Below are 12671 nucleotides of genomic sequence, written 5' to 3'. Positions count from 1 at the left end.
AAAATCCAGGGCACAGAACCCACAAACCAAATAACAAAGTACAGTAAAAACAAATAACAAAAAGATTACATAATCATTCATCATCACTGCTTTCAGAGTCATCATCCTCTGCATCTGTAGTAGTGTCATAAGCTTCATCCTCATCAGCATTATGTTGTTCACCTGCAGCAGCAACATTTGCACTAGCTTTGACAGGTGCATCATCAGCTTCCAGTCCTTCAATCATCTTCAGAAACATTTTCTTCTTTTCCTCAAGCTCAGCCTTCTGTTTATCAATCTCCTGACATTGAACCTTTAAAGCAGCAATGATCTCCTTTTTGGTCATGGTACCAGCTCCATCAGCAGATGTCCCAACATGATCTGCAACATTATGATCTCCAAATAGCTTGTGATGAAAAGTGAAAGCAGATTCCCTTTTCTTAGGAGTATCAGTCACAACCTTGATGTCTGGATATTGATCCAAGATGATTCCACATAACAGAGATGGAAATGCTATAGGCATCTTCACAGCAGTGGATCTGATATGCTTAATGGTTTGATCAAAAATAACGGAACCATAATCATAGTCAACCTTGGTTCCTACAGCATAAATAAACCTACCCAGATTGGTTGCAACATTTGTTGCATGCTTAGTTGGTACCTAGTTAGTTGATCCTATCATATTTAGGATGGCATACTTTACATTCAGCTTACTAGTGGGTATCAGCTTTTTCTTGGGCCACACTTTGACTTTACCAACAGTTATTTCAGAACTCACAATATCATTTGCAACCTCTAATTCAGCCTTAGGCTCTACAGAACTTCCTAGGTAATTATTGATCACAACAGGAGAAAAATTGATACATTTACCTCTGACATAAACTTTGGGGTAGTCCTTGCTCAGTGGATTGTCACACTCCTCAGGAATGTTGACAAGAAACTCTTTGACCAGGAGCTCATAACAGGGACTGGAATCACAAACAGTCTTCAGCAGACCAGCTTCCTTGATATAGTCCAAGATGTCTTGACATTTCAGGGCATCTTTGGTCAATTCCCTCTCTACAGCTAGTCTTCTCTGGTAAATGTAATCCCATCTCAGTGCAAAAGCAGCACGATGGAAAGAAATGTTGTCACTGGGGGCTTCTTCAACAGTTTGGGATGCTTTCTTTGCAGTAGTTTTTGTCTTAGGAGTGGGAGATGAGATTTTTGCAACATCATAATCTGAGTCACTTGATGACTCTTTCTTCCTTTTCAGGGTCTCCTTCTTCTTGCTGGTGGGAGAAAAGACTTTGCTCCATCCTTTCACTGGTCCAACACCTTTTGTTTTCACTCTTGGTGCAGGATTCTTGCTTGCAGTGGGCACAGCCTTGCCTGAACAACTCCTCAGCCTTTTTGTTATACCACCAGTTGATCTTTCAGCAGGTTTGGTGGTCTCATAAGTTTCAACATCAACAACATCTTCTCCTTTCTCTTTCTCAGAATCTACAGACTTCTCAACTTCCTTCTCCTTTTCACTACTACAATTTTGCTTTATAATAGCGCCTATTTAATAGCGCTTTTTGAAAAAACGGTATTAAAAATTGCACAGGGATACATACAATAGCGGTTTCTCGTCGGGCGCTATTATAGGTGACTCTTACGAAAGCGCTTTCCATAAAAGCGTTGTTATATGTTATCAACCAAAATATTCGGAGTCTATAATAGCACTTTCTTTTAAATCGCTATTATAATTGTACCCCTATGTTAGCGCTTTGTTTGAAAACGCTATTATACGTCTTTCTAGTTTAAATAAAATAATTAGGCAAACCAGAACCTTCTTTTATTTTTCGCGAACCTTTTTCTCCTTCTTCACTCAGTTTCTTCAACCTCACCCAGAACCCTTTTCATCACTCAATCAAAATTTCTTCCACAACCAGGAACCCTCTTCTTCTCATCTAGCCGATTGAATCCAGAATTTCTCACTACTCAATCAATTGAAACTAGAAATCCTCCATCGTTTTTCACTCATTCTCCATCGCTCTCCTGAATCGATTGAACCCAAAAAACCTCACTCTTCTCTTTCCTCGTCACTCAACCATACTCACGAACTCGTTGAAATCCTAAACCCCATAATCTTAAGACTTGTTGAAACCAGAACTCGTTGAAACCCTAAAACATCTTCCCCATCATTAACCACCGTCCATGGTTCCAGAGGTCGTTGAACACAGAATCACCACCGTCCATCGTTCCAGAGGTCATTGAACCCAGAAACTCTTCATCGTTTTCCATCATTCACCGCAATTGAATCACGTCTCGTTAGAACCCGTCTCTAGGTATCTGTGTAACATAATTTGACATTCCGTCTTTAGTAAGTTTTTTTTTTATTATACTGTATAATATTACATTGAATTCATAACTATGGTGATGTTTTTTTTTGCATTTGGTGTTAATTTGGAGAACATTGATTGATATGGAAGGGTAACTGCAAGAATCAAGTGTGACGTGAATGATAATCTCACTCTTAAAACCAATGCTCAAGTTAACATGTGAATGATAATCAAGTGTTTTTGTTTCAATTATGAGCAATATAGCTTACGATATTCTGCTGTTTCTACTTCCCTGATTAGTTAACATGTATCTTTTAGATTTTATTATTATAAATGTTATGAAAGTATGATACTGTTTTCTTGTGCCTAGTTATGTTAGAAATGGTTACTTACAACTTATCAACGGCTGAAAAGGAAAACTTATATGCCATGGAATGACCACTTAATTTATTTCTAGAGTATTTATTTAGTTTATGACATCTCCTGCCTCGCGTCTACCCGCAATTGCGTCACCATTATGCTCACATTTTCATTCATTCATAGTCTCACACAATATCACTCTCATCTCTATTTAGCTCTCCTCACAGTCTCGCTCGCAATGTTTATATTTTTTCTAATTTTAAGTTCATTTGCTTTAACAATGTTTTGTAGATTTGTGTGGTGCATGTGTCTCTTGTGAAAGCAAATCAACAAGATAGAAGGGTTGCAACTCATTTTGCCAAAGGTATGTTGTGTAACTAATCTTAATATTTGGTTTATTAATAAAGAATAATCTGAAAATAAGTGTGTTGGTTATATAATTGTAGTAAAGAAATGAAAAATACAGCTAGCTAGCTGTATTTTTTTTGTTCCTTGAAATTGGATATTATTCTTCTTCCTCCTTTTGCTCTAATTCACCATCTTTTTTTTGCTCTTTGTAGAATTGAAGGTAATTCATTGATAGAGTGATTTTCCAACAATTTAATTAGTTGCTTTTGTGTTGAGTGTATTTTGAACATCTCTGTCAAATAATATAAGTGTTGATGCAGCAAAGAACTGCCTCAATCTTGTATTAAACAAGGTAACAATGGATATAGTAGATTTGCATGACATGATATATATTCATATAGCCTTTTTGTTATATTTGCAATTAGTTGTAGATCCTACAATCATTTTGTCTTTACTAATTACTCCCCATAATTAAGGAAAATATTGTAGCTAAGGCAATTCCTTTCTCAATTAGGGCAACAAATGGTCTTACGCTTTAGAGGTTACAGGATAGTTCATAGTAGTCTATGATATATTTTCTATATATCTGCATATATGATATTATTGAATGCACCTTTTTTTGCGAACTGTTAGGATTTGGCATTTCATCACTTGTCTCTTTCTGCCCTGCTGGGAGAAAACATCTACAACTACAATTTTAGAGAGCTACTTGCCCATCCTATTGTGAGTATCTGCTGATTTGTTTTTGGAATGCCTGCTCTTTCAAGTTTTCTTTACTCCACTCATCTATTTAAGTTACTATATACTGAATGTTACCTATATTTCAAGTTTTCTTTACGACCAAATGTATGCAGGGGCTTTAGATAACCCTGTGTATTTTGAGCCTTTTTTTATTGTACATCAGTGATTCAATTTGTGTTAGAAATGATGATTTCTCTTTTAATATCCACATAGCTAGTCTTTTACTTCAGGGTTATTATTATATTCAAAGAACTCTTTAGTCAAGGTATGCTCTCTAATGTTGGACTTCTTTAGTCATGGAAACAAAGTATCACTCACTTATTCTGGATGTTTTGTTTTTAGTAAATTAAGATAAGTCTCCGAACATAACCATGTTCATTGTGAGAAAAACAATAAACAAGAGATACAAAAGCAATCAAAGTTTTCACGTATTGTCTTATAGCAGAGACCGAGGGCTGTATCTTATGTCTTGAATATATTTGGCACATCCTAAACGCTCACAAGTTTTTCTTTAATTGTCAAATGCTTCGATAGGACCTGTTATATTCATATCACATGAGTAATTTCATGATAATAGTAATAACTTCATGTTCTCATTCATGTTCATTGTAGTCTTTGTTTCAAGACATTTGAAAGTCTTGTTATGATTAAGCCCTGCATTTGAGGGTTGTGGATTCAAAATGACATCAATATCTACTCAGCAACAGTTCTGATATGCCCAGCCACCGTCGAAGGTGCTTCATTCGAACCAATAAGTCATTGCAATGATATCATAATAAAGCTTGTAGTTTATCTAGTTTGACAATTTCTCCTATATTTTTGGTTTTGAGCTGGCTTCTTGATTTTCTTGTCAGCCTATTAGAGCATTCACTTGGCAAGGTCACTGAGAACTTATATTTTTGGTTGGTGTCTCCCGGTATTAAAGTTTATCATGCTTCTTTTTAATTGTGAAACTTCTCAATATTACTCCCAAAGACATGACTTGTGAGTAGCTTATTTTCTTGTTAGTGTTATTTGTTATGTTTCATTCAAGTTTGAACACTAAGTGTTGGATTTTCTGGTTCTTTGGCAGTAAATTTTTTAAAGAGTTACAAGCTTGTCTTATAGCTTTCAAAGAATTAGCTTGATGTGGTGAAGGTCAAATGACATTTGACGTAATTCTGTATGGGTAGTTCAATGACAATTTTCTAGAGGTATGTGAAATTTGTTTACATTTCGTGCTTTAGCACATTATGAGCCAATGATTTTTCTTCAATTGTAACCCCTAGGGAGTCATTGAATTTAAATTCGTTCTTGTATCTTATATACTATGAATAACTTTCAGGTTAAGAAGCTCTACATCCAGAGGAAAGATTAAATCAAATAGTCGAAAAAGATCTAATGACAAAGTGACTTTGTTAAATGGGAAGAAATGGTCCACGTTGCACTCATCTGTAGACATTTTAGGTGACTCTGTTGATTATGTGTAATTGCATATGCCTCTAAGCATTAGTACTCAGGCATCACATGAGCTAAACTAAGACTTTTCTCTTGTACTAAAGATCAACGATTTAGAAGCTGAGTGGTGTCATTCATACATGCTATAAGCAAAGGATTGATTAAGTTTGAAATTTTGAGTTGTATTTTGTTGTTGGATTATTTTATATCCCATACTTGGTTATGTTGTAGTGCACGTCACTTATTTTTTATGTGTTGTTGATTAATAAAATTTGTTTAGTTTTTTTTTTTTTTGGTTATCAAAGTACAGTATATTACAAAATTTAGACAAAAAATGATTTTTTTTTTAATTTGAAAAAGGACTTATAATAGCGCTTCTGGGCACGGGCGCTATTAAAAGTTGTTTGCTGGAAGGACTATAATAGCGCTTTACACACGGGCGCTATTAAATAACTGACATATAATATCGCTTTTAGAATAAAACGCTATTAAAACTCGCTTCCAAAGTCCTAGCAGATGGCGCCAACTTACATACGATAGCGGTTTTTGCAAGAAGCGCTATTAAAAGTGGACATTTGATAGCGCTTATAAAATGCTATTGTAGGCACAGAACTTATAATAGCGGTATCAGTAATAGCGCTTTAAAGTGCTATTAAAAGCTAAGTAAAGCGCTATTAAAGGCCTTAATTTGTTGTAGTGTTTCATTTGTGGGTATAGACTGGTTACTCTCTTCAGACTGAGTATCCTCTTCATCAGCAGAAGTACCCTCTTGAGCAGTTCTTGTTTCTTCATCAGAAGACTCAGATGTTGTGACAATTGTCTCAACATCTTTTTCAACAGCAGCTTCCTTCATGGTTTCCTTGTCAGCAGTCTCAGCCTCTTCAGGTTCATTCAAGGAAGCTCAACATCTGGCATGACATCTTCTTCAGTAATACCATGAGTTGATTTCTCAGTCACCAACTCAGCAATTGTTGGTGATCTACCAGCATCTTCAGTTTCAATCTCTATAGGGTTGTCATCTGTTTACATTTCAGTTTCAACAGGTTCAGAGGCTAGATTCTTCTTCTCAGCAGCAGATCCCAAATTCTCAGTTGAATCAGGGTTATTGGAAGTTGGGATTTTTGTTTCTACCACTTCAGACATAGGTTTAGGGTTCTGAGGTTCTCCTTCGATAGTTTCAGATGTTCTCTCAGATGTGTTGACATTGGATTCAAACACCATATCAGACATAGAAAGGGGAATTCTAGACTTATAATCCCTTATTTTCTTCTTAGAGGTTCCTTTACCAGATTTATTAACAGAGGGAGAGATATCGTCACTTACTTTGGTAGTTTTCTTCTTTTTCTCAGCAGTTTTCATCTTTCCTTTCTTCTCAGCAGCAGTTTCATACTTGGTGTTGCTGGGATGAACGGTAGTAACAGGAACGACGTCTTTGATGACTAGGGAGGATTTGATCTTTGCCTTTGATCGTGTGGAACGAGCGGACTTTGTGGTTTGAGATGATTCAGACATGTTTAGATGATGATTTTTGAAGTTTGAGAAGATGAATACATGAGAGTTGTAGTGTGAAGTTGGAGAATAGGGTTCACAGACAAAAGCTAGAATTTGGGAGAAAAAGCATTGATTGCGTGTGATGACATATTTAAGGGAAGTTTGTAATGATTTCCCTAAATTAGCGTGCATTAATGGATGAGAGAGAGAGCGGTTTCCTTTTGCACGCCATAACTGCAGTAACTGCTATGCTTCTTCATGCAGGCAAATTCCTAATTTGCCCCTTAAAAATTCAAATTGATTTGCATCAAGCGCCTTTGTAAATATATCTGCTAACTGCTCATTTGTACCAACATGCTTAAGCTCCGCACAATTTTCTTCTACAAGGTCTCTGATGAAATGATGCCTGTCTATGTGTTTAGTCCTTGAGTGTTGAACTGAATTTTTTGATATGTTGATTGCACTCAAGTTGTCACAATATAATGTCATGACATCTTGGTCGACATTATATTCCTTCAGCATTTGTTTCATCCACATCAGTTGGGAACAACTGCTACCTGCAGCTATGTATTCAGCCTCTGCAGTAGAAAGAGACACACAATTTTGCTTCTTGCTGAACCATGAGATTAGATTGTCACCCAAAAAGAAGCAACCTCCTGAGGTGCTCTTTCTATCATCAGCACTTCCAGCCCAGTTGTAACGACCCAATTTTCATTTATTCGTTTTTATGTGTTAAAATGTTTTATTGACGTGGCATTTTAAATAAGTTAATAACTTTAGTTATTTATCGAGTACTTTAGTTATTAAGCGAGTAAAGTGAGTTAACGCGTTATTGGGCCAAGCCAATTGGGCTTGAGGCCCAATGGGCCTTGTGTGTGTGTGGAGCGCCCATAAGGGCATAGTGAGGGAAGAGAGAATTCATTTCTCATGTTTTTGTGTTCTTGAGAGAAAGGAAGAGTGTGAGCTTGAGGAGCTAGGGCAAGGGGAAAGCTAGAGATTCGAGATCTTCGTCGTGTTTTCTTCGAATCCAGGTAAGAGAGTAGATTTCATATTCGTGGGTGACTCGAGGAAGGGGAGAATGTCGATTTCTCCTCACCCGAACTTCCTCCACCCCATTTTCGTTTTAGTTTGGATGGATTTTCTTAATGGAAATCGATTCTAAGGTTCATAACATGTTTAACATGCTTTTATCATGATGTATGAACGAATCTAATGGTTAAAAACGATATTTATAAAGGATTAAACTCAAGAACTTTGTGTTCTTGAGAGTTTTGAGTAAAAGTGTTGAATCTCTACTTTTTCGTAGTAAAAATGGTAGATCGGTGAAATGAACCGTCCTTTTGTGTTTAGATATGTTTGTTATGCTTGAATATAAACTTATTTGGGGTTTATAACATGAAAAATGGGATTTTTGGGTGATTTGGTGTGGAAAACGCAGGTTTTGAACTGTCCTGACAGGAGGCGCTCGCTAGGCCTTCGCTTAGCGAACGTGTGGCGAACAGCTCGCTGCATGCTCGCCATGAGCAGGTGATCCTCTGGTGAGCTTCGCTAAGCCTTCGCTAAGCCTTCGCTTAGCGAACAGTACTGTGACAGCAACTTTTTGATAATTGTATTAAGTGCAATTAGGCACTTGTAACATGGATTTAAGGTATCCTAACATGCAATTAGGTGTTTATAACCATGATTAATTGTATTGTGATGATAGTTGTTGATTATATGTGTGGAAATATAATTGTGTTGATGATGTTTGTTTAAATGTCAAAGAAGTATATTAAGGTGTTAATCAACTTAATAAAGAAGGATATTAGAGTATGTTATTCTAATAAAGAAGTATATCGAATTATGTTATTCGATAAAGACGGATATTAAGGTATTGATTATCTTAATAAAGACGGGCGTTGGATAGTGTTCCACGTTATTGTTGATGGGCTATATGCCAAAATTGTTGATGGATATATTCATGAGTTTTGAGTGCATGCATCATGAATATTTAGGGATATTGGCTTGTCCAATAAAGAAGGATATCAAACTATATTTGTTTGATAAAGAAGGATATCAGAGGTGAGATACTCTGATAAAGACGATGGTACCACATGCATTTGAAGTGTCTAGAGGGCATAACATGAATGTGAAGCATTAGATTGCATTAGGGATTATGTGTGCATTTTATAATAAATGATGTTTGACACATACTTGGTAAATGTTGATTGTTAATCCGTATGTGAGGAGCAGAGTCCGTCATGACTATAAAATGAACAACGCAGGGTCCGTCATGACCATAATCTGAACAATGTATCTGTTGATGTTTTGGTATTGTCCGAGACGACGTGAAACTATATGTTTGGTGTATTTTGTGGATGATTGATTAGGAGATAAATGAAGTATATGCATGATATATGAATATGCATGAATGATGGTGATGTATATGTATAATGTATGATTATGCATGTTTTTATGAAGAAGTGTTTAAGTACCATTTACTTACACTTGTATATTTTGAGTATGTTATCTAACTCTCTTTTATGTGTTATGTGCTGGACCGTTGGGGGTCCAGATTTACAGGTTTTGTGGTATTCGATGTCGAGTCGTCGGTGAAGCTCTGCTCTGATTGTGACACGGGAAAGGGTTTTATATTGTATATAAAGTCTATTGTCTAGGTTGTTTTGTATAATCAATAAATACATTATCTGATTCAAAGATTTGTATAAACACTATTTTTACTAATTAATTACATTAGTATTATTTTGATAGAGGAGTGTAATACTCGAACCGATATTCAATAAATTAAATGTGATTTTCCGTTGCGTATTTTGAAAAAGATTTTACTAAAGGTAGAAATATATATATAATGGGTTTGGGTGTTACACCAATCAGCATCACAATACCCTACTAAGGTAGAGTTCTTTGTCTGTGAGTACAGAATCCCATAGTCACTGGTGCCATTAATATACTTCAAAATTCTTTTGACTTGTACAAGGTGGCTCATCTTTGGTTTGGCCTGATATCTTGCACACACACCAACAGCAAAGGTGATGTCAGGTCTACTTGCTGTGAGATATAAGAGACTACCAATCATGCTCCTGTATAGGCTTTGATCAACATCAATGCCTTTCTCATCTTTGGTTAGCTTCAAATGAGTAGCAGCTGGAGTTCTTTTGTGTGCTGCAGTGTCCATTCCAAACTTCTTGACCATATTCTTTGCATACTTGCTTTGAGAAACAAATATGGTGTCTTCCATCTGTTTGACTTGCAGACCAACGAAATAGGTTAATTTACCTACCAAACTCATTTCAAACTCTGACTGCATTTGTTGGACAAACTGTTGCACCATCTTTTCTGACATTCCTCCAAATACTATGTCATCAACATAAATTTGGGCAATCATCAGCTTCTCTTCCTTTTCTTTAACAAACAAAGTTTTGTCATTACCTCATTTTCTGTAGCCTTGACTAAGAAGAAAATTTGTCAGTATTTCATACCATGCCCTATGTAACGACCCAATTTTCATATTATTATTTTTATGTGTTAAAATATTTTATTTAACGTGGCATTTTAATTAAGTTAATAACTAGAGTTATTTATCGAGTACTTTAGTTATTAAGCGAGTAGAGAGAGTTAACGTGTTATTGGGCCAAGCCAATTGGGCTTGAGGCCCAATGGGCCTTGTGTGTGTGAGGGGGCGCCATATGGCCATGAAGGAAGGGAGAAACATTTCATTTCTCATGGTTCTTGTGTTCTTGAGAGGAGAAGAGGAGAGCTTGGGAGCTAGGGCAAAGGGAGAGATAGGGATTCGAGAGCTTCGTCGTGTTTTCTTCGAATCCAGGTAAGAGAGTAGATTTCATATTCGTGGGTGACTCGAGGAAGGGGAGAATGTCGATTTCTCCTTACCCGAACTTCCTCCACCCCATTTTCGTTTTAGATTGGAATGGATTTTCTTGATGGAAATCGTTCCTAAGGTTCTTAATATGTTTAACATGCTTGTAACATGATTAATGAACGGAAATAATGGTTAAAACGAGCTTTCTAATGGATTAAACTCAAGAACTTTGTGTTCTTGAGAGTTTTGATAAAAAAGTGTCAATCTTTACTTTTTCGATGTTTATGGCGTAGATCTGAGAAATGAACTGTCCTTTTGTGTTTAGATATGCTTGTTGATCACCGTCGTTTCGTGATCAAAAATAAATTTAAAATAAGTAGTACAAGGCAATTGACCTTGGTCGTTTCACAAGGACTCACAATCGGTTTAACAATGTTAGAAACAATTCAAAAGTGTAAAATATGGGGGGTTTGTTCGATAACAGTGGAAGTAAAAAGCGAAAAATTCAATTGTTATAAAGCGATCAATTCATTGGCTTCGGATAACTCGACCTTAATTCTATCATAGGTAATACATGATCATTCACACAACTATTTATGCTTTGGTTGATTTATAAAACTAATTATGCAAGCGAGAACCAGTTTTACAACGAATTCATTTGATTAAGCATCTAATGCGTTCAACCGGCCATGAAAGGTGATCAAGCATCTCAGACCACGGCCAATATCCTAACTTATTCGATCAACCTATTGCTAAGCGCAATTATATACCAATTTCTGTTCGGTTTAATTTATAACAAGCGATGAATTAAAACGAGTGAAACTACTGTATCAATTCGAATGTAACAATTAAGCAATCATCTAACAAGGATTAATACAGTGGAAAAGAGGACGAAATTGATAATGAAAAGCATAAACATGAACGAATTCTGACATTAAAAACAGACCTCAAGAATCATGAATCGAGTCCCTTTACCAATGAATTGAAAGATGAAAATTAGTTTTCCATGAAGTTGTGACGGCTAGGGTTTTGTAATTTTCGTGAACAGTGAATCACCCCTGACCTAGGTCAGGTTTTCGTTTAAATACAGCAAGCAAAATGGGCCATAAAACAATTGGGCCGAAAAACATAAAGTTGTGCTGAAATTAAATTCGTCTGGACTATAGATGCAATTATTTGACACACTTGCGCTCCGAACTGGGTTTTGGCCTCAACATGAAAGATGTAGCTCTTGATCTCAGCTTTCCAACGCATCTTCCCGCGTCTCAATCCGATATTTGTAACTCCAGTTATGACCTGCGGACTGGAAGGGTGTCAAAATGCTATTTATTCATAAATTAAGTGCGAAAATAAAATAAAGTTAGAAATAAACTTAAACATAAAAACACATTAAAATAGTGAAAATAGTAAATTAAACCATAGGAATACACTAGTACAATAGTAGAAGAATGTGCATTAAAATGCACTGATCACTTGTTGCACTTGAATATGAACTTATTTGGGGTTTATAACATGAAAAATGACTTATGTGAGAGTTTTGAGAGTTTAGAGTTTGAAATGAGAAATGTAGAAAATTGTTATCTATGAGGTCTGAACCTTTACGTGCAATTTTGACCTCTTTTCGTTGCGAACTGGTTTTAGTGGCCAACATAAAAGTTGTATCCCTGTTTGTTAGCTTTCCAACGAGTATATGTGCGTCTCCATTGGACTTTCGTAGCCCAAGTTATGATCGTTGCAATGAGAGGCGGTCCAATATTTCCGCCTAAAACGGAAGAGCAGTGAGCAGCCATCCTTTCTGATGTTTTTCCGCCCCAGGCGTAAGCTTTTCCGCCCCAGGCGTAAACTTCCGCCCCAGGCGTAAATATTTCCGCCCCAGGCGGAAATACTGCAGTTTTCACCAGTTTTTCATCTGCGATCTTCCTTTGCATGTAGTTTCGAATCAGTGTCTTATTCTTACATGATTGTTGATGATTGTTGATGATTGTTGATGATTGTTGATGCTTGTTGATGATTGTTGATGCATATATTGATTGTTAATCATGTATGAAGTATAAATGAAGTATATTAAGGTGTTAATCAACTTAATAAAGAAGGATATTAGAATTATGTTATTCTAATAAAGACGGATATTAAGGTATTGATTATCTTAATAAAGACGGACGTTGGATAGTGTTCCACGTTATTGTTGACGG

At 36.2% G+C, this 12671-nt stretch overlaps 1 protein-coding gene and 1 long non-coding RNA gene across 3 annotated transcripts; one reads left to right on the top strand and one right to left on the bottom strand.

Moving 5' to 3' along the window:
• Positions 1-73: 73 nt before the first annotated feature.
• On the bottom strand, positions 74-2089 carry LOC123886500. Its single transcript, XM_045935817.1, has 4 exons — positions 2068-2089; positions 736-1521; positions 293-447; positions 74-226 (listed from the first exon to the last, which is right to left on the bottom strand). Exons 1-4 carry the CDS (start codon positions 2087-2089, stop codon positions 74-76), a joined length of 1116 nt encoding a protein of 371 aa, XP_045791773.1.
• Positions 2090-2950: 861 nt separating this feature from the next.
• Positions 2951-5276, top strand: LOC123885361. 2 transcript variants are annotated; one of them, XR_006801143.1, is made up of 7 exons: positions 2954-3009; positions 3206-3345; positions 3627-3716; positions 4347-4468; positions 4589-4718; positions 4807-4927; positions 5059-5276. It is a non-coding gene; the product is annotated as an uncharacterized LOC123885361 (long non-coding RNA). The 2 variants fall into 2 exon arrangements; XR_006801142.1 differs by lacking the exon at positions 3206-3345 and having other exon boundaries at positions 2951-3009.
• The last annotated feature ends 7395 nt before the right edge of the window (positions 5277-12671 follow it).

Source organism: Trifolium pratense, linkage group LG5 (genome assembly GCF_020283565.1).
Source record: "Trifolium pratense cultivar HEN17-A07 linkage group LG5, ARS_RC_1.1, whole genome shotgun sequence".
Lineage (NCBI taxonomy): Eukaryota > Viridiplantae > Streptophyta > Magnoliopsida > Fabales > Fabaceae > Trifolium > Trifolium pratense.
This window is presented reverse-complemented; position numbering and strand designations above follow the sequence as displayed.